Below are 22,304 nucleotides of genomic sequence, written 5' to 3' on the forward strand. Positions count from 1 at the left end.
GGGCCCTTAACTGGTGTAGTGGAAAGGCAGGCCTATATGTTTTGTTTATACCTTTTATTTCATTTAATAATAAAATAGATTTCTATGGCATCAACACACCATTTCTGTTCGACTGCCAACCATTTGTGTTTGTGAAGAACAAATCTGTTATGGTCACACAGGCTAAAGTTGTGGAATTCACACATTCAACTTTAATTACTGGTAGGTTTATTAGACTTAATTTCAGCACCTTTCACTGCTCAAATAGTAGGGCGCAACCATAGTTTTAATGCCTCTCCTCACGTGGGGGCAGTATTAGATGTAACAAGGTTATATTACTATAATTGGTATTTACAGGAGGCATGTGTTTATTTTGTTATCTATAGTAGATTTGTGAAAAATTATGTAAAAGTTTTGATGTAAACTATGAAAGTCGAAACTTTCCACAGGCCACCATTTGCCTACTACTGTGCCATACTATCTCTAACATTTAGCCTCCCTTAATCCACCCCTTCCACAAACACATAAATGGTTTTCTTCATCTTGGATCATTTAATTCTGTTGCTCTTTTTCTTTCCTCTACTATTTTTGCCCTCTTCTCCATCTCTCTGTAATATTCCTCTTTCAGGTTCTCCCTCTTTCTTTGGCTCCATCCCTGGGCTGTGATGTGGAAGAGGTCCACGTTGTTTCCTGAGTAGGCATCCCTGTGAGTGGCCCTGAAAACTGCTTCTCTTGCCAAGGAGACGGCCTCCTCTTTGCTTAGGCTCCACTTCATCCCTCTGTCCAGTACTCCATAAGCATAAGGAGAGCCTGAGCCCACAGAAAAGATGTCTCCCTGCAGACGGGCGCCATCACTGCACACATATATCAGCTTTGGGCCACTGTTAGGGGATGCAGAATGTGTCATGGCGGTAACATCTTGGTTAACAGGTAAGGAGCTATCATTTGCACAGTCAGAGTTACCCGCTTCTTGGTCCCAGCCACACAGTGTAAGGGCCACACACACTTCAGTCCCTTTAAAAGGGTGCAGCATAAACGAGAGGAGCTTGGCAGTGCCACTTATTGACAGGCGGCGTCTGTGCCGTAACTGGTAGAGTCTGATCTCTCTTGCCAAGATTCGCTCCCACAGCATGCAGTCTGCACCGCTACCAGAAGATGTGACCACTAAATGGGAGTGAATTGGGGTTATCTTATGAACTTCTGGACAGGCAACAAGCCCTCCAGCACTGGCACGTGTGTCTGCAGCTGCAATGACTCCACCTTGGAAGATGAAGCCCAGGGTCGTTGTTCCATGACACAGAGGGAAAGGCCTGCGGACTGTCACTGAATGGTTGAAATGGGCAGAGTTTGGCAAAGTTGGTGTGAAAATGTGCAGTGGGACGTCGCTGTTTCTTTCTGATTTCTTCAGTCTCCCCCTTCCAAAATTGTAATTAGTCAAATTAAAAAATGTGGCTGGATCTTCCAAAGGCGAAGCAGAAAGCCACTTGTGATGCACAGAAGAGTCCTTGAAGCCACAAATATCTTCCAGAGCCATAACGATGAAAGTGAAATGAAAATGTTTTTCCTTGAGAAAAGCTGGTAAAAGTATACTCCTCAAACACATATTAAACCAGAGTCCATCCTAAGGAAAACTGGTCAAATAAAGTCAGAAGCCTCACAAATCCCATTCTGGTTTGTTCTGGACACTGCTGCCATCTCCTCTCATTTTCTCATCTACTGTCTACTCCGAAAAAACAGTTATGACCCTTTTATAGCCCTCCCAAATATGACAGCTTGCATATACACACAAACACCTTTATCCAAAAGCCTTTGAGTTGACATAAGTGATATTTTATCTTGCCTGCAGTGAAAGTGATATCTAGAGAAGCCACTTTCTGCAAACCTTGTATGTTTTAATGACTGACTGGGTGATATTTCCTGCTGTGTGCAAGTTCATACACATACATCTTTTTATCACTTTCAGTTTGTTGTTAACGTGAGGCTACAACAGCAGAAGGCATTTTCTGCTAAACCTGCTGTCTATGGCTATATGGGGACCAGGGACCTGCATCAACAGTGAATATAGATAGATAGAGGAACTGAAGTAATAATTAACTGAGGGAATACCAATAAGAATATTTCAAATCACTCTGATTAGAGGTTTTATTTTTACAACTACCACTCTAACATTTAGAGCACAAACTATTATTCATCTATTTTGCAAAAAGTAAGTTGACATCAACTGCTAAAATTTTCTTGAGTTCAATATTCAAAAAATTGAAGCCAAATGGATACGCGTTGCTGTATATATCGCGATAATGTACGAGATGAGCAACTGAAGTACTTGCGTAACCATTTCGGCTCTACATCACCTTACTAGCCAATGATCATTGACGCCCTCACAGATCCAAGATGGCGCCAGTTTCCTCGAAAGCTAGAGCTACTAGATCATCCCAGACCTCTACCCATTCAGTCCAAATCATGGCGTCCGCCAGCAGCGCGGGGAGCAGGGTGTCCTGCGGGAGGGATTTGAATTGTGTGCCGGAGGTAGCCGACACGTTAGCTGTGGTCGCCAAACTCGGGTAAGCAGACTGCTGTACGGTGCCGGTTGTTTTTACAGGAGAATTGAGCCTGCGGGAAGAGTGCAGTGCTTCGCTAATGTAATGTCAGTGCGTGATGCTAAGCTAGCCGGTGAATCGACAGCACGTGTCCAATCACAGTGCTGCTCGAGACCGGTGTGCAGTGTTTATTATGCCCTCTGAAGGCTGTTCTGTTAAATGTGTGCTAGCTGGCTAATGGAAAGCTAAGTAAACAAGTTTTTTGCTCTAGTTGGCATTTAAAGTCATATGAATGTTAAAATGTTGTGCTTTCTTTCTTTCTCTGGTGTCCAGGTTTGACTTCCTGTGCATGCCCCTGTTCCACCCGAGGTTCAGTAGGGAGTTCGAGCTGGAGCCCGCTAAATCCCGACTCGGTGCTCAGACCCGGTCAGACCTGCTTCTATGTGGAAGAGGTTAGTTAGAATTTCTACTATCTCGTTTTCAATCACTCACTGAGACATGTTACGTTATCTAATGAGGGCACCCTGTGTGCAAGAGAAGCCCCCCTGTGATCCCCATGTTTGATGGTTCGTAACTGTTCCAAAGTGTAAATCTACATTTAGAATAATTAATAAGATAATGGGTGTTTTGCTCCTGGATTCCAGTTCCTCTTGTTGAACATTTGGCACATTGACAAGAACCACTTTAACTAATTAAACATTAATCTCTGAGTCAGGTTTCTCTGCATGTCCTCATCATATTCATCATGTTCTGCTTGAATTCTTTAAAGATCTCCTCCAGACATATTTTCACATTCATGGAAAACACTCAGCTTGGAATAATATGTGACCCATATGTTTTTTCCACAAAAAAGTCCAGTTACATCATTAAAACCCTTAAATGACATAATCTCCTTCTCCCTCATTGAAAAATCCAGAAGCTATAAATATGCAAATTTGTTAATATGTGAAGTTTTCCTGCTGGATACAAGATATCTCTGACTTTATTGTAAAGTCTTTCAGTGTATGTGCACTGGAGGCTTCAAGTTTCCACATCACACTTGTGTAAATTGCATACTGGACCATGATTAGTTTCCAAACTAATTGTGATGTCACAAATCATGCTTGTAGGCCCACCACTTAAATTTAATCATCATTGTAGAGCATACATTACTTTAATACATACTGTATTGTCACTGATCTCTGAAAACCATGTTTATCCAAAACAAACAATGTCTTTTACAGATATTTCAATGGTGTTTAAAGTCCCGCTCCACTCGAAAACGTGTTTATGTAATGTGTTGTTACCTCACTTGTGCAGAATGGTGTTTTTGTAGAGTTTGACACTAGAAACTCGTTTCCACATTCACCTGCTGGAGGGGGAACGTTTCTCTGTGCTCACCTTAAATCTCATAGAGTAAGACGTGTACATCTGATTTGTGACATCACAACAAGTTTGGAAGATGATCGCGGTCCAATATGCAACCTTAACCAGTGTGATGTGGAAACTTTAAGCCTCCAGTGCACAAACATTGAGAGTGGACTTTACAGTGAAGTAGTTAAACCTTTAAAGTGAACACTACTAGCATATTCATTGGATATATATTTTCAGAGAGGGAGAAGGAGTAGATTAAATTTTAAGAATTGTTAACTAGGTAATTAAACCTTTATGTGGAACATCATATTAAACACAAATATTCAACAATTTTTTTTTAATGCATCTTAAAAACATTTTTGGAGGGGATCTTTAAGAAGAATTCTCTCAAACCAAAGAGGACGTAATCCTTATGTTTAAAGGTGTAATACATAACATTCAGCCAGTAGATGTCGCACTATAGCACCAGCATCCCAGACCAAAACAAATGTGAGCTTCATTTACTCAATAAAATTGGGGGGGAGGGGGGTAAGAAAACTCAGATCAAACTGTCAAACTAGGCAGTTCTGATCAAATATGGATCAAGATTCTGTTACTGTTTTGCCTATTTCTCTGCTCAGATGTTTTCAGAAACATATTTCGGTGTACTTTTTAGCTGTAATATAAGAACCTTTGTGAACCAGCTGCCATGTTGAAAACAGACACAGAGGGACTCACATGCACTAACATGCACGCGCAGCGGGACCAGCTATCAAAACAAAGAACAGTGAGGCTCAGATTACAACACACACAGAGGGAGTTTGACTTCATTCTCTGCTCAGGACACCATTACTCCACTATATCTTTACCTAGCAAATAGTCGTTTGCTGACCTTTAGTGGGGCTGAATGTGTATGAGTTTTTGATTTCTATTCACTTTTTATTCTTAATTTATTTTTACATTATTTTGGCTTGGTTTGGTTCATTTACAACATTCTGATTTATAAAATACAACATATCAGACTTTGTCGAGGATAGAGTGATAAAGTCTGGACTTATTTCCATTGTTTTCTCAGGTGTTTACACAGTTCATCGAACCTTATCAAGACAGAGACAGGCATTCAATGTCTTACATTAAGTTTGAAAATTGGAACTGAAACACTAGAAAATTTAACCATATGAGCAAGCAGTTGATCTTAAAATACATCTTCAGGAGGCAGGCAAACGTATCAGACACCTAAAACATCATCATCATAAAAGACGGTTGTATGGTGTAGTTCATATCAGTGCATTAAAAACCAATTCTATTGGATTTTTTATTATTTAAGTGTGATTTATGTTTTATGCATGGCTGCTGAAACACTGCATTTTCCAACTGGGACTGATAAAGTACTCTGTCAACCCTATCAACACTAACAAACACAATGTCAATCCCTCATCCTTTTTTTTTCAGATTGGAATACTCTCATTGTTGGAAAGCTCTCTCCATGGATCAACGCAGATTCCGAAATTGAGACAGAACGCAGAAATTCAGAGGCCGTAAGTTCCTCACTTTATACAATTTCTCTGAAGTACGCTTCCTTTGAGCCCATCGTGAATGATCATGCTGGAAAGGGTTCTTTGATCTCAAGATTTTTTTTAGCAGAACTTATCCTGTCCAGTCTCTCCTCTCTACCTGTCCTCATCTGTCTCCTTGTGTCATCCCTTCATGCTCTCATCATTCTTTTTCCCATGTTTCTCTCCAGGCTCTTTCACAGGAGCTAAACTTCTCAGCCTACCTGGGTCTGCCTGTTTTCATGCTCCCTCTGAAGGGCGCTTGTAATGCCAACCTGGCCCGTGTGCTGCTAAACCATATCCACACTGGACACCACACCTCAAATGTAAGACACAAAGCATTGAAAAAAAAAAAAGTCAACAGCTAATGTAGATTGTTTCTTAGGATTAGATAGCAGAAGAGCCAGACAGCTCAAGTCATCACTTAATCGCTGTTGTCCACTTTGTCTGATTAGTTCTGGATTCGTGTTCCGCTGATGGCTTCAGACGACATGCGGGAAGATCTGATTGAGAATGAACCGACCACTTGCATCGATGACTCAAGTGTTGATGAGAAGACCTGGAGCTGGTTAGTTTCATGCCAGTCCACTTCCTGAGCCAACTGAGCGCTGTCTGCATACTAAAACAGCTGTCATTGACATCCTTCAAAATTCGTGACTCATTTTGTTTACTTGCTTCCACCCTTTTAGGTGGCACTCGTTCAGAACCCTTTGTGATTACAACAAGAGGATCTGTCTCGGTGAGAGAGCACACAATAAAGCAACAGCCTGGGGCAGAGTCAGTGCATTAAGAAATAATTATTGTATCTTGTACTGAAAATGTACTCTTTTGTATTCCTGCAGCGATTGAAGTTGGAGCAGACATGCCCTCAGACGCTGTGATTGATAAATGGCTCGGGGAACCAATCAAGGCAGCTATACTTCCCACCAGCATCTTCCTAACTAATAAGAAGGGCTTCCCTGTCTTGTCAAAAGCCCATCAGCGAATAATCTTCCGTCTTTTCAAGGTATACTGTGATAGTTGAAAGACATATGATTCGACAGGAAGTCATCACTAGCCAAATACAGACGTGGTGTTTTAATGAAAACTGTCTTCGTTCTCAGTTGGAGGCCCAGTTCATCTTTACAGGCACCAGTCGCCACACTGAGAAGGACTTCCGATCCTACCTGCAGTACCTGGAATACCTCAATCAGAACCGGCCTGCACCCAATGCCTATGAGCTCTTCGCCAAGGGCTATGAAGACTACCTGCAGTCTCCACTCCAGGTAAGGAAGTGCTCATTTATGTTCACATATTCTAAATGCTTTTTTTTTTTTTTTTTTTAACTTTTTGATGATTTACGCTCAAGGGATTTTTTTTCTTCCTCTCTTTTAGCCCCTTATGGACAACCTGGAGTCTCAGACATATGAAGTATTTGAGAAGGACCCTATTAAATATTCACAGTACCAACAGGTAAGACAGACACAGCTGTAACTGATACCGTTATCAAGACATTTCAGAGTACAGAAACACAATTGAGCACACGTTGACTAGCCACAAGATAACTTTGTTTTTCCACAGTGTATACATAGGCTTCATTTAGTTTTTTGTTTTTTGCACGAATCAATCACTGTCAAGTGTCATTCAAGTGTTCTGGCTGCAAAAAAATCAAAAAGATTCAAGAGTTTGACACTCAGCATGTTGATTAAAAAATGCTTTGTCTTGTGTCTACAGGCTGTATATAAATGTCTACTTGACAGAGTCCCAGAGGAGGAGAAAGACACCAACGTTCAGTGAGTAGCAGTACACAACTCTTTACATGAACAATGACCAAACAGTTTTTATTCAGAAATTGCAGTTTCAGAGTTAAGATCATTGTTACTCACCTACTCTCTTCCTGTGATAAAGCTTCATAAAATACGATTAGTAGTTAGGGGTGTCACCATTTCAATTCTAAATAGAAAATCAATCAAAATGAGCGTTCGATTTCAACCTTCAAAATCAAAAGTATCACAATAGTCTAACAATGGCATAGCCATCAGTGCTGAAAAAAAAAGTTTAAATGGAAAATTGAATCGAATCTTGACCTTAAAATCCAAAGTCAAATCGAATTGTGGATTTGGAGAATCATGACACCCCTATTAGTAGTAGAACAGAGTAAAACACTTCAGAAAAATAAGAATTATAACTCCACTGGTGACTTAGCAGTGTTCCTAACATGATGTCCTTGACACAGGGTGTTGATGGTGTTGGGTGCAGGCAGGGGTCCCCTTGTCAATGCATCCCTGCGTGCTGCCAGACAGGCAGACAGGAAGCTGAAGGTGTACGCTGTGGAGAAAAATCCCAATGCTGTAGTCACGTGAGTGGACTAAACATTATGTCAATGCTCATGTCCGTGCCCAACTTTGAAAAATTTTCACAGATATGCTCGCAGATACTTGCTTTTTCAGTTTACCATTTATCATCAGAATATACTGTGTTAGGATGAGTGTCATTGGATCACAATGTCAGAAAAGTTTGATTTGGGAGGTTTGAAGCCTCAATTCTTTTTACATATAATCATATACCAGTTTATAGACTGGAGCCAGGAAATCTGGGTACTCGTGTTATTGATTCCCTACACTGGTTTATTCTTGCATTTTCTTCAGGCTAGAGAATTGGCGCTTTGAGGAGTGGGGTGATCAGGTGACAGTGGTGTCATGTGACATGCGGGAATGGGCAGCACCTGAGAAGGCTGACATCATTGTCAGCGAGCTGCTTGGATCCTTTGGTGACAATGAACTCTCCCCTGAGTGCTTAGATGGAGCGCAGCACTTTCTCAAAGGTACTTTTGTTTCTTATGGTTGCTTCTTTTTTTTTTAAGAATTGAAAGCATACATCCCTCTGTTGCTCGCCACAACAAGCAATGTGAAAATAATCTGTTCTCCATTTCCTTCCATGCGTCCTTTCATCTCAAATCACTTTCTCTTTCCCCTTTTTTTTCCCCTCATCTCGTCATGTCACTCTCAGATGACGGAGTAAGCATCCCCTGTTCCTACACATCCTTCCTGGCTCCCCTGTCCTCCTCCAAGCTTTACAACGAGGTGCGGGGGTGCCGGGAACGCGACAAGGACCCTGAGTGCCATTTTGAGACACCCTACGTAGTGCGCCTCCACAACTTCCACCAGTTGGCTGAGCCCAAAGCATGCTTCACCTTCAAACACCCCACAACAGGTAGACAGAAAACGTGCAAAACTCACATGGTACACCAGTAAACAAGCTCACTAAACACTTGAACATGATTAGTTTTGAATGTGCTGACGAGCCTTCCTTTCTTCTTTCAGATATGAACAATAACAGGTATCAGTGTCTCAGATTCTCAGTGGGTTGTAACTCAGTCCTCCATGGCTTTGCTGGCTACTTTGAGACCACGCTGTATAAAGATGTCACACTCAGTAAGTCAGATTTCAAAGAGGAAGTCGTGTTGTGCTAAGTTTAGGTCTAAATATTAATGGTAACATTGTGTGTGTTTGTGTCAGGTATAAAACCAGATACACATTCACCTGGAATGTTCTCCTGGTTCCCCATCCTCTTCCCCCTCAAGGTAAGTCATACAGTCTGTTCTTAATTAATCCATTTTTAGTCTTAAATTTAAAAAATAAACATCATTGTCTTCATTCATTTATATTTTATTCCTCTATCCTTTTAATAGCAACCCATCTCCATATCCCGGGATGATGACGTCACAGTGCGATTCTGGCGCTGCAACAACGGGAAGAAAGTGTGGTATGAATGGGCCGTGACCGAGCCCTCCTGCTCTGCCATTCACAACCCCGCAGGACGCTCCTACACCATCGGCCTGTGAAGACGACATATAAACCCGTCAACAGGCATACACTCACACATGTTTCTGTAACACTAGGTGGCAGTAGAAGTGGGGGTGGCGTGGCTCTTTTTTTATATACTCAGTCAAACCTTGGACGTGTGATGTGAACCCCTAAAGTCAGTGCAGTCTGGGTTTGAGAACCACCAGTGGTAGGCACTTTTGAGTCGGCATTGAAAAAGTTGATAAACCTGATTTTTTTCAGTTTGTGTTTTCAGAATTTGTTCCAGAAGTCTGTTTCAGCAGCACAGACTATCATCCGTACACAAAGTGTATTGTTGCTGTGAGATTGGCTCATTCAGATTAGGTCAAACAACTTGCTGCTTGTTCCTCATGCTTTATTTTTTCAGTTTTCTTTCTGTACTGTTGTGAACAGGCATTGCAGACATACACATTCAATCAAACAGGACCGATGCCTTATCAAACGCACATTCCAATATTATACCAATACTGACGAAACACCTTTCTCAATCTAAAAAGGTCACAGGACGGTTTCGCCATTCAGATTACACACCGTGTTATGTTATTTCGGGGTTGTCTTCATACCTTTGTTATTTTGTTTCTGTACGTTTGAACCATGTCAATAAAGACAACACTGTAATGTTCTCCATATACTCTACGCTTTCTTTTTTTTGGTACCACCAAAGTGCACGATTTTTGGAGCGTTGATTATTGAAAAGGTTTGAATAATTTCAGAATGACTGCAGGAGAAATGAGATGGTTGGCTAAAGTGCAAGGATGTGATTTGTCCAGTAGATGTCACCCTCATGGCAATCTCTTCAAAATTAATCAATATTGGTAGTATTCTCTATACCTACCCAAATGTGTACAGATCAGTAGTAATATATTAGCTCAGGTATAAGGCTCCTTACAGACCTGTCCAGTGTAACAAAACATAGTCATCAATTCCATATTAAACATACTAGTGCTGTGTGCTCATGTCCAATTCAGTTCAAATGCTCTTCACTCACAGCTGTCAGTGATCCAGCTCAACATGATGTAACGCTATCATATCTGGAGCCGAACACCCATGATCCTCTATGTCTTATTTGAACATCAGGGCTCATCTAATAAAAACCTTTCCTGCCATGAAAGTTGAATGCAATTAGTTGAGTCTACATATGTTGATTCAGGAACACACCCTGTCTAGTCTTATCATGTAGCATGCACTTGTTTGCACATATCTCACAAACTGCAGTTGTTTAAGATAGACACACAACTGAGGCTGGTATAGGTTGTAAGTGTTTTGCTTGCCTGTGCAATTCTAACATAAAATTCAGGTAATGTTAAAGGAATAATTTCTTGATGCTGTCATGTATTAAGCATTGCTTCTGTCACACTGCAGGTTTTTTGTTTTTTTACAGACTTCTTTATTACATACTGTAAACGTAATGGATGATGTAAAGGTTGCAAATATGCAGAAGGTGCATGTGACTAGGTGACATCATACTATCAAAAAACCAGCCCATTTAATATCTGTGCCATTATCCACAGAATCACATGTCAAACATCCAAAATATAAATGATAAAAAATTACATCTTTATTTTAAATTATAAACAGAATGATGACATAAGTTTCCCTGAAGCCATAATTTGACTTAAATTTTAAAAAGTTAGTCATCTTATGTAATGTTCATTTGAGCAACTAAGGGTAATACCAATGATACTTATTGTATCGATGTGTATCATGACCTTATTTTAATGTTATTGATCATATATATTGTTTGATGTTTATTTTGCAATAAACAGTATTTTAGACAGTGAAAATACATTTGTACTGCAAGTAAGACTAAATCCAAATTACTTTTGTCGTTAAAAGAAAAATTGAATAAAGACAGATTTGGACAATTTTTTAATTCACTTTCGTTACTATTTAAGCCAGTTTGTAACGACGAACTCTAGTTATTTTTGATTCTGTATTTTATCAATGAGATAAACAGCACTTGAGTCTCACTTCAGAGGGAGGGGTCTGAGGCGTGTTGACAATTTGGGCCGCGCTGATTGGTTGAAAATAACCAGCTTTTCTATTTATCGAGGCAGTCAGCTGGAAGTCTTTTGTTATCCCGCTCACCACAGCCAGCCGAAAGTCATGCAGCCCAACATGAAGTCCGTCACATAACGGGGAGCTATCAGGGTTTTTTTTTCAAGTCACATCAGCTGAAAAGGTGAGTCACCCTTTTATTAATTGCTTGTTGCAGTTTTACACAGCGAAATAAAGAGCATGAGGTTCCCACTGATGGCTTTAGTGTTAACTACAAACCCGCACAGCCGGGTCAGTCCCACCGCGAGACTCCTGAAACCGGTGAATTTGAACTTGAACACTTTAACATTTAAGCTAAAGTGGGCCTGTGTGTTTTGGACAACACACTGAAATGTTTTCAGAGTCTGTCTGTAGTCACCAATAAACCCTGCAGGTAAAGTGTCCAGGTCGTTTATCATGTAGCACTATGAATTATTAATACTGTAATGTGGTTTCTAACCAACTGAAGTGACAGAAACCACTGCCATCAGCATTTCTGACCTCAAATGGGCTGAAGGAAAGTAACAGTGGAGAAATTACTCAGCAAGTGTGTCTGGCAGAGGAATTGACGCTCTTTCAGAGACAATGCTTGCCTTCATATTTATTTTATGTTTTGGTAGGTAAAGAGGCGCAGCTCCCATCACCTGAACCACAAAAGACGGGGGGAGGGCACTCTGGACTAGCAGGGCCTCAAGATGTCCGAGGGTCCGAGGAGGCGGAGCGGCAGCAGCGGGGCCAGTCAGCCGGAGCCCGCAGACTCCCAGTCGGGTGTAGGGGAAGATGCAGGAGGAAGCTCAGATGTGGCTCTAAAAAAACAAATCGGACTTGTCAGTGCCTGTGGTATTATAATTGGTAAGTTCATGTGGTGGTCTCTCCTCTCAGGAACTGTACTGGTAAATAGAGAAAGTTCCCACCGGTATGTTAATTCAACTATAATTTTCTGCCTTTTTTGCATAAAGACCCCAATGTATCACTGGTATTTCACACCATGCATTGACGTGAATAAAGAGTTAAGGCTGAAGAAGGTAAAAGGCCCCTTTTCAAGAACAAAAATCCATCAAATAGTCATACAGGCTATAGTATGACATTGTTTAAGTTGTACTGATAAGAAAAATAACCTAAATGGCGATTGAAAATCATACATTTTTCTTTTACTTAAATTTAATCACAGGTTGACAGCCTGTTTTTAATTCTGAGTATCAAGGTCCCAAGAAATATTTTTTAGAAAAATTGATTCATTTACATCCTCGGTCTCTGTCATGATATCTGGGCATCCTCAGTGCACTTTCAGCATCATACATCCCCCGCATGCTCATTCACAGTCACTTTTATGTTTCCAGGGAACTGCAAGCTGTGATCAAACCTGGTCAGACCCAGCCTACTTCCCACACAAAAGAAAAGTCAATAAAAAGCAATCCCACTAATGGTTGTCCACCATTGTTGAGGCTGCATTTTCCATCAGCGTCAGGAGCATGGTGAGAGCGTGGTCGCTCCACCGTTGGAAAGAAATGGCTGTAGCCTCATTTTCTGTGTTGGCCCCAATATAATGTGTATAGATTATTATGGATGGATGAGTGTGAAAACTCAAACCCTGTTCGACTTGCTCAACTACTAAGTAAATTGTGCTATTTCATGTGTGGAGCCATTGTCTGTTGAAAACTGGGCTCCACTTGGGCAGCCCTAACAGAGCTTGCATCTGCCAGTGCAAATGGCGGCCCTAATATGTGGCCCTACCATACAGCCCACACCAATCCCATTTCATACTGCTGCAAGCACACTGTGTTTGTGGGATCCCAGTGTTTTGCTGCAAGTATGCTGTGGCTCTAAAAAGATTTAACAATGGTGGAAAATTGCAGCAGTGTTTTAATTTATTAAAGGTTAATCCAACCAATATGATTCACAAATTAACTTCATAAAAAGAAACATTGACTAAAATTGATCAGCATACATGTGGAACAATAATTATTTCATTATTTAACTCTTTTTGTTAAATGTTTGTTTCTGTCCCTGGCCTTGCTGAGACAGGTTAACATCACAATTATGCAATTGCTTTTGATCACAAGCTTAGCAGCCACTTATATCCAGTAGGTCACAAAGTGATGCAGGTTCGCAATAACAAATGGGGTGTCATGTCTTGCAAAATGCAGAAAATCAGGTCAGTAGTGCATTTTGAAGTGTAAATAGTTTTGTTTGGGGTTAACATGCAGGTGTCTCTTGGTCATAAGTAAACCACATCAATGATAAAAGGCAATGCCTGCACACTTGCTCCAAGCCACAGAAATGCTGTTTTCCTGATAGCCTCCTAGGCTATGTGATGTGCTCTCTTTCATAAGTGAACTATGCCCTCTTATCTTTTTCCAGCCATGGAAGGCTGGGAAAAGAAGGCTGAAGGCTGATATATAACTATAATATAAAACTCATTCTGGCATCTCCTCAGGTATTAAAAAATACAAAGCAAACATTTCCTCTGCCAAACAAAGGCAAAGTAAATGTATTAGAGAAATGATATTAGCTTCTCCAAAGCTGATAATGGTCTCTTCTGGTTTTGGTACCACTGTAACTGTCTGACACTACTTTCAATAGTATACGTCCATGACACACTAAATGTGGGCTATGCATAGAAAATTCACATGGGGATCTGTCCACTGAGGGACAGGGCTAGACAGAGCAGCAGCCCTGGCACGAGTAAACCGAGCCCCAGAGTACACACATGCAGCTCAGGCCAAGTGTAAGTTGCCCACAGAAAACCCACAAAAGGATCCGCTTGGGGAGTGTTGCGGCAGGCCCTACAAACCGGCAAATCCACAAACGACCCATATGGGAATAGCATGGGTTTTTTTCTCTGCTAATGGCTTTGTGGGTATTCAATTTCTTTCTGTTTACTATTTCACATTTCTTCGCATCTCTTAATGAAATGATACAAAAAGATTATTTTACTAGAAGCCGTAATTATGGACTACTACAATTTATTTCTGTGTTGGAAGAGATTTTTATCAGATAGGAAAACATGAGCACTACAGGAAATGGGACATTATGTGACAGGAAACCGTAGCTTTCCCTTTATGGCCTATATTCAGCTTTAGTGGCCTCATGTTTCCTTTCATTTTTTGCCACTGTATCCGCAATGTGATGCGTCTTTATACAGAAGATCGGTCATGTAATACACTCTATTCAGTTTGTTTTCTGTGTATTGAAATGGTAACATTGATTACAGTCTCAAAGCATCCAGTCCTTAATGATCCGTTTCTTTATCTGTTCTGTGTCTGTCTGTCTTTCCTCTCACTCAGGTAACATCATTGGATCCGGGATTTTTGTGAGTCCTAAGGGCGTGCTGGAGAATGCTAGCTCAGTGGGTGTAGCCATGATTGTGTGGGTCACCACGGGAGCGATCACAGCCATTGGTGCTCTCTGCTATGCAGAGTTGGGCGTGACCATCCCCAAGTCGGGGGGAGACTACTCCTATGTCAAGGACATCTTTGGAGGACTGGCTGGGTGAGAGGAAATGTTATCCCCCATGTGTAGGATTTAAAATCTGATTTTTGGCACATGATGGATAAAAGCAGTCTCGGAAATTTACATAGCAAGATTGTAGCAAGCCTTTTCTAATTAAGGTTTCCCAGTAAACACCCGCACCCACCCCTCCTCCTCCCAGCCATGCTCGCCATGTAATTAAAGCCCATTGTAATGTAGTTTATTTCCAGCATCCCAGAATGTCATTGACCCAGTTCCACTCATTTCTCTCCTCTTTAACAACAATGCTGCAATACATTACTGTAATGCACTTAGCTGACATGCTAATTTGATTTTAATTTCCTTTTTGTTTTCCACTACATTTTGCCGTAATGAGGGGTGGTATTCTCACACACTGTGTCGTACTTGTGTGTGGGTGTGTATGCAGTTGCTGGTGGACATGAGTGTGTTGCCATGTCTCATTAACCACCTGCTTGCGTTGTGTCCCAGTTTCCTGCGTCTGTGGATTGCGGTGTTGGTCATGTACCCCACAAACCAGGCTGTGATCGCTCTCACCTTTGCAAACTACGTCCTGCAGCCCCTCTTTCCCTCCTGCCTCCCACCAGAGACTGGCCTCCGCCTGCTGGCTGCTGTCTGCCTGTGTGAGTGATACAGTAAAGTTGAAGATTAAATTGCTATTGGTTGAGGTCACTGTATTTATAGTTTTTAGTGTTTTTAAGTCCAACATCTAAAGAGTATTCTTTTCTGCCCCCCTTTTTTTCTTTTTGTTGCCCACTATTAAGTCTACTTCCTGAAAGAAACCCCTTCAGGCAGCAGATTTAATAGTAGGTGAGGCAGCGAACAAGGATGTGCAGAAATTCTGGCAATATTGGCCTGACAGCATATGCACATCATAGCTGTCAAAGCCAAATGCATCAGTTAATTTGGATAAGTCTAGCAATTTTCTGTATTTTTCTTATTGTCAACAAATTTCAACCAACAATGAACTGATCCTACTTACAAGTATTGTGCATGTATCCAAAGACTGATACATAGTATTCCTCTGTGATGTAGACCTCTGTTGTCCAAAAAGGATAAAATACATGTCAGTGAGCCACACTGTTGTACTGGATGACATTCCATCACCCTGAAGGCAATGGCTGCCATAGTTTGACTTTGTGCTACTCTCAAAGAACTTCAACAAAGTCAAGAGGTTGTAATATGTAGCACAAGAAGCTAACGAAGCTCTGTAAATGGAACTGCGTATGCGCAATGGTATCTGTCGCACAAGGAACTTCTCTCTGGTGACTGAAAATGTTATTGCTTTTATTACTCTTTGGAGCAGTTTCTAAACAAACTAGAGTAACCATTGCCTTTGGGGTGAAGGAACATGTTACCCAGTGCAATGGTGTGGCTCATTAACTTGTTTTTGATAATTTTTGGACAGTAACTGAGGTCTACGGCACAGAGGAATATGATATATCAGGCTTTGGATACACAAACAATACTTTCCCATTCAAGTGAATGAAATGAGAAAGTGTGTCCAAACTTTTGACTGGTACTGTAGATCAGTTCATTGGTGGTTTGGCTCTCCACATGAGATTTGATAAGTTTTTAAGTTGCCTTTTAAATTGCAACCATGAGGCTTGTAATGAAACAGACTGTAATTGCAGAGGATTATGGTGATAAGTGGGCAGTTGTGGGTAGACTGATATTGATATAGCCATGTATACTTCTTTTATTGCTATTTGATTTTATTGTATGTTTGTACCTCAGCTCCATTGAAAATGAACTTTCTCTCTCAAAGAGAAAAAAAACAGACAAGTACCAACTACTTTGTTTAGATTCGGGACTAGTTTCACTTAAAATGTCAGAAAACTGAATTGACCTGATGTAAGAAGATTTGGTACCCTGCCCTACCTTAAAGTCAGAAAATGTCACCCATTTAGCAGTGAAAATTACTAAAAATGTGGTGCCTGTGTCAACACTCAAGAGACACAACATTTTAAGTTAATGTCATATTCTCTCTCGTTGCCTTTAGTGCTGTTGACCTGGGTGAACTGCCATAGTGTGCGCTGGGCCACGTGTGTCCAAGATGTCTTCACTGCTGGCAAGCTTTTGGCCTTGGGCCTCATCATAATCATAGGTGTCGTCCAGATATGCAAAGGTAGTATTTCCTCTCTTTCCTGTCTCTTACTGAGTTTTACTTATTAGATGGGTGCCCAATTTTTTAAGTCAGTCTTAAATCAATAGTCAGGTGCCCATATGAACATTGAAACAGGTTTTGCTCACTGTAATCATTCCTCCTGATCATACTGGCCTTTTATAAGATCCATTACAAATGTGCTTACAATATAAGAGATGGAAGACAGTTCTCATTTTGAGCAAAAATGTATTTTGAAATTTATCTGAAGTTAATATGAGGCTTCAACTCTCTGAGTTAGTCAAATAAAGTGGATCTTCCGAGGTTTTTTTTTTTTTTTTTTTTTTAGTAAAAACTCGTAGTAAAAAATGACAGACAGTGTTTTCCTGTTCAGCTGCAGTAGAAGAACCCTAACAAAAAGAGAATTAAAAAGACTAACTTTTCCAGATATTCACTGGATTTTACTAAATTGTACAGTTGAAATAAATTCAACAAACAAAGATCAAATAAACTTTTAAATACATTTTTGCACAGAAGGAGGTCTGTGGATTTGCCTCCCATCACTTCCATTGATAGTGCATTATGAAAGGATTTCTTAATGTCCAGTATGAACAGGAGGAATGATTATGGCTAGAAAAGCGTGTGCCAGTGTTCATTTGGGCACCTGACTGTTGTTTTAGGACAGACAGTGTATCTGAATCTTTTTGGCTTGTGTTCCTCCTTGTCTCGGGTTGCGTTTGTCTGAATCATGAGCAGTTCAACCTGTTTTCCTTCTCAAAATGTCTCAAAAACTTAGAAGTAAAATTCTCAAGTGTTTCAGCATTTGCTCTTAAAAAGGCAACAATTAGAATGGTGTGGCTTTTATTCCTTGTTAATCGTTTTGAGATTAACAAGAAATAAGCTTTGGCATCATGTTACCAACATTTTGGGGAAACTGAAGCAGGAACACTTCCATCACAATATAGTCTACTTGTGCCTCTCACGGGATTTATGATCCAAACATGAACAAGGGATTACAGTCCCTTTTAGCCCTTCATCCCACCCATAATCCTCAACTACATTCTACACACATGCACACACGCACACACACTGCCAGCCCCAGTGAACAATCTCATTCATGTGATGAGCCTTGTCATATTCCTCCTTGGTTGGTATAGAAGCTGAAGATGCAGGCTCATTAATATACATGTATACTGTATATATTTTACTTTTAATCTGATCTGGTTTTGATTATCGCTGGCTATCAGTGAGAAAGAATTCTGAAACTCTTAAACACAGAATATAATTAAACACATTTAAGTGCAGTCAATATGAATTAGATGTGTGTGTGTGTGTGGATGTCAACTAAAATACATTGTATCTAGATTTTGGTAAATGAAATACTTTTTAAAGCATTCTTCAGAATAAAACTGCAGCCCTATAATTATTTTCCTTTTTACAGGTAAGAGTTCCAAAGAGAAAAAGAAAACATTAGCCAGTCTGATTATACGTTTATATAACCAATAAGATGTCTTTGTAGATGGTATTATAGAAAAAAACTGTATCAGTAATCAAAAGGCAGAAATAAACTGTATATGACAACCTGTACATGGTTTATTTCTTACATCGAATTATCATAAGTCAAAGACCTGAACGTCCTGTAAAAGCTGTGTATCTTGTGTCTGGCGCCCTCTGCTGCTCAGACTTTGGTGGTGAACATCAATCGACACTCAAATTCAGTTTTTTCTTTTTTTTTGCCTCACAGGTCATTATTACTGGTTAGAGCCAGCGCATGCCTTCGAGACCTTCCGTGACTATGATGTTGGTCTCATAGCTCTGTCCTTCCTACAAGGCTCCTTTGCTTATGGAGGCTGGAATTTCCTAAACTACGTCACAGAAGAGTTGGTCGACCCTTACAGGTGACACACGTCTCTTGAAGTCTAGCTTGTAGCCTCTGCTAGTCAGCCATGTCTTAAAAAAGGGTTCTTATACCTAAATGTTTAACAGGTTGAATCAAATGTTTGAACAGGGGAACATCCAGCTCCAGTCAGAACAGTAATCTCATCTTTCACCCTACAGGAATCTGCCACGTGCAATCTTCATCTCCATCCCCGTGGTCACCTTTGTTTACGTGTCTGCCAACGTGGCCTACGTCACAGCCATGAGCCCCCAAGAGCTGCTGGCTTCCAATGCTGTGGCAGTGGTGAGAAAATAGACCCAGAGTCACCCAAATCTGAATCAATGTGTGGTTATGCATGTAGTTAGTAGCTTATCTGCATCTAAGTTTGTGATCACCCTGAAATGGAGTAGTTGTGTCGCCCCAGCAGCCATTTTCATTTTAATGACGCATGCTCATCATTGTAGAGTAATGCTTAGTTTGTCTCCCTCCTGTACTCCATTTTGAAATGTCTTGATTAGTTTGCTGTTATTAAAGTACGTGTTTCAACTGTGTACTTGTTTTCTCCTCCTCCTCTTCTGCTCTCTCTACTCCTAATGTTTTCTCCCAGACATTTGGAGAGAAATTGCTAGGAGTAATGTCATGGATCATGCCCATCTCTGTGGCGCTCTCCACCTTCGGGGGGGTCAATGGCTCCCTCTTCACATCGTCGCGGTCAGTTTGTCCTCCCCCGTTTCCCTCATCCTGTCCCACCTTTCCTCTCATTGAAGCTTCTGTGGATGCTGTGGTTTCTTGCCTTCTTTTTTTTTTTTTTTTTAAAGTTTCTCACTCCCATGCATATACTTTGGCTCATACCTGTACATGGGGAAACGGGGTAAGCAGGGTGAAAATGAAATTCTTAACAGGAAAAAATGCAAACACTGTAAACACTCATCCCCGGGGCCACAAGCTGGATTTCTGATTGTACCTAAAGAGTCTGAAATGGAGGATTGTGTTTCTCTAGAAGCATATTTGATTTGACCAGTAACAAATCCCAAAAGTACCGAGCCCATTTTCTCCTGTTTGGTCCATTTTTCACCCTGCATTTTCACTTCTGCAGCTCGTCTCTGCATTGGTGCTTCCACAATCAACTGAACTGTGTTTTCCCTGAGCTGTTCCCCTGAGCTGGCGAGTGCACACAGCAAGCAATCACCAGCTGGCTCTGCTCTCAAGACTTACTGTCTTCTGCTCTGTCTCTCAGGCTGTTTTTTGCCGGAGCGAGGGAAGGTCATCTTCCGCGTCTGCTGGCCATGATCCACGTCTCACGCTGCACTCCCATCCCAGCCTTGCTGTTCACTGTGAGTCCCAACGAAACAAAAACAGAACATTTTGTCTTTTGTGTGCACTCTGTCCTCTCCCTGTGAAGAAACCCTTACTTTCCCCCTCTCCTCACATTCAGTTGATCTCCACGCTAATGATGTTGTGCACCAGTGACATTTACACCCTTATAAACTACGTGGGTTTCATCAACTACCTCTTCTATGGTGTGACTGTTGCCGGGCAGATTGTCCTGCGCTTCAAACAGCCTGACATGTATCGACCCATCAAGGTAAAGACACAGACACGGCAACTTAATTGAACTTTTGGCACCACCTGTTCAGAAATTTGCAATTGTCATGGCATATTGGCAACACAAAAGATGTGCAGACGTGTGTTGAGAAGGGTTTTTGAGGTTTTACAACAGTGTTTGTCCCTCATCAGGTGAGCCTGGTATGGCCAGTGATCTACCTGCTGTTCTGGGCCTTCCTGCTGGTCTTTTCCCTCTATTCTGAGCCCATCGTCTGTGGCATTGGTCTGGCCATCATGATGACTGGTGTCCCCATATATTTCCTGGGAGTCTACTGGGAAAACAAACCACAGTGTTTTGATAATTCTATGGGTAAGGCAACTTCCTGGTGGTGGCTTTATTTTTATGGCTTCTTTTGAAAAAGACTGGATTATGGCACTATAGCACTATTTAAAGGGTGTATTCATGAGTTTTATTAGAACTCTGGATCTCACATTTGATCAGTTTGACCTGTTAAAAATACTGTTTGAAGTCTGAGTTGCCCACACTTCTGTGTGAGCTGCAGTGTGATTCGCTATTTAATGCCGGGGTTAAGAGGTTAAAGCACACAGATGTTCAGTTTTGCTGCATTTATCAGTGCTAAAGGTGACCCTGACCCTAAAACAAAAGCAACAATGCAGCTTAAATGGACTTTTCCACTATGGTTCAGGTGAAAGATGGCATACTCTGTGTAATTGTACCTCTAGATGGTAAATTGGATTCATAAAATGTCAACCCAATTTGATACAGAACCATTATTTTCTAATATCAAAATGATTTCCCCCGGTCTCTTCTGTTACTAACTCTATCCAGGTAAAATGACTCATCTGTGCCAAAAGCTCTGTTTGGTGGTCTACCCAGCCATGGAGGAGAGCCCAGAGCCCAACGGACTTCAAAATAAAGATAAAGGAGACGGAACAATCTCACAAACAACTGATTGAACATGTGCACGCACAAAAACACAGACAATGTCTTGCACTCAGATGTCGTTTGGGGAGGAAAAAAGTCTAGTTTAGACTCCCAGAAAGATGAAGATACACTGAAATTGTTCAATTATTAACACTTGAGGAATATGTTCTACACTGCACTGGACTTGCTCTGCTTTTTACTGGCCTTAATCTTGAATACTAGTATCACTGTATGATTGGGCAACACGTCTTTGAGATAAAATATCACTCGTTCTGAACAGAAATTATGACTCAGTCATTTTTTCTGTTTTCACATTAGAATTTTAAATTTGTTTGTCTTGTACAGTGTGTTTTGGGGTTTGTGAGTCTGGAAAGTATTTTAATGTTCATGTTGTAATGTGTTGTTCAAGCTCTATGTATTGTTTGTACTGTCACCTCACTTAAATGAAAATTTACAGATGGCTTAATGATTCATTCAATTCATACGGGCAATTTTTTTTTTTCTGCACACATCTCTAGATTTTATTATCACTATGGACAGTTGATCTCTGGCAGATTAATGCTCATTTAGTCTTGTGAAGTTGGTGTTCCTTGAAAAATATGTTCCTATCACATTAGTAAGTCTGCAGCCCTTTCTATGAATTAGAGAAAAAGCACTTAAGCAAAACAACTTTATTGCTCTTCTTCTACTGTTCCATTAGTGAAATTCCTTGATATGAACAAGCAAGCCCATGATAGAAAATTAGAAATATTCCTAAAATGGTCCCATCTGCAATGCATATTGACCCTTCCTCTAATTTTTCTTAATCATAATTTACACATTTATATGATACTTCTCTAAATGGATTCTAGTTTGAGCAGTTGTCTTTACAAATGTCCCACTCTTTTGTGTTCTGCTGCATGTACTGCAGTGGTATTATGTTGGTATTGTGCTTCCTGCTGCACCTTCTCATCAATGTTTCATCCACCTGTTGGAACACCTGACCTAGAGGAAGGTGGAGCCTATGTACAATGAGGAATCAAATTGCGGAAGTCATTAGCAGCTATGGCAAGCCTAGTTGGGTCAAGCTCTCACATTAC

General features: G+C 40.8%; 3 protein-coding genes across 3 annotated transcripts; 2 read left to right on the forward strand and 1 right to left on the reverse strand.

Moving 5' to 3' along the window:
* Positions 1-102: 102 nt before the first annotated feature.
* Positions 103-1,901, reverse strand: psmb11a (proteasome 20S subunit beta 11a). The gene is given in 2 exon segments (XM_067605041.1): positions 103-571; positions 574-1,901. Coding segments are annotated over 2 exon segments (1,053 nt in total). The 5' UTR covers positions 1,583-1,901; the 3' UTR covers positions 103-527.
* Positions 1,902-2,355: 454 nt separating this feature from the next.
* prmt5 (protein arginine methyltransferase 5) lies at positions 2,356-9,852 on the forward strand. Its single transcript, XM_067605039.1, has 16 exons — positions 2,356-2,540; positions 2,850-2,968; positions 5,301-5,386; positions 5,593-5,727; positions 5,857-5,969; positions 6,091-6,140; positions 6,244-6,407; positions 6,505-6,666; positions 6,776-6,853; positions 7,115-7,173; positions 7,617-7,739; positions 8,029-8,204; positions 8,390-8,593; positions 8,704-8,814; positions 8,899-8,963; positions 9,072-9,852. The coding sequence occupies exons 1-16, from the start codon at positions 2,371-2,373 to the stop codon at positions 9,222-9,224; spliced, it is 1,968 nt and encodes a 655-aa protein (XP_067461140.1). The 5' UTR covers positions 2,356-2,370; the 3' UTR covers positions 9,225-9,852.
* A 1,422-nt stretch (positions 9,853-11,274) lies between these two features.
* slc7a8b (solute carrier family 7 member 8b) lies at positions 11,275-21,707 on the forward strand. Its single transcript, XM_067605040.1, has 12 exons — positions 11,275-11,407; positions 11,883-12,114; positions 14,550-14,754; positions 15,223-15,374; positions 16,754-16,879; positions 18,600-18,753; positions 18,914-19,037; positions 19,342-19,445; positions 19,972-20,068; positions 20,170-20,319; positions 20,472-20,649; positions 21,130-21,707. Exons 2-12 carry the CDS (start codon positions 11,958-11,960, stop codon positions 21,255-21,257), a joined length of 1,575 nt encoding a protein of 524 aa, XP_067461141.1. The 5' UTR covers positions 11,275-11,407; positions 11,883-11,957; the 3' UTR covers positions 21,258-21,707.
* Positions 21,708-22,304: the final 597 nt, after the last annotated feature.

The sequence above is a fragment of the Thunnus thynnus genome, chromosome 12, assembly GCF_963924715.1.
Source record: "Thunnus thynnus chromosome 12, fThuThy2.1, whole genome shotgun sequence".
Classification (NCBI taxonomy): Eukaryota; Metazoa; Chordata; class Actinopteri; order Scombriformes; family Scombridae; genus Thunnus; species Thunnus thynnus.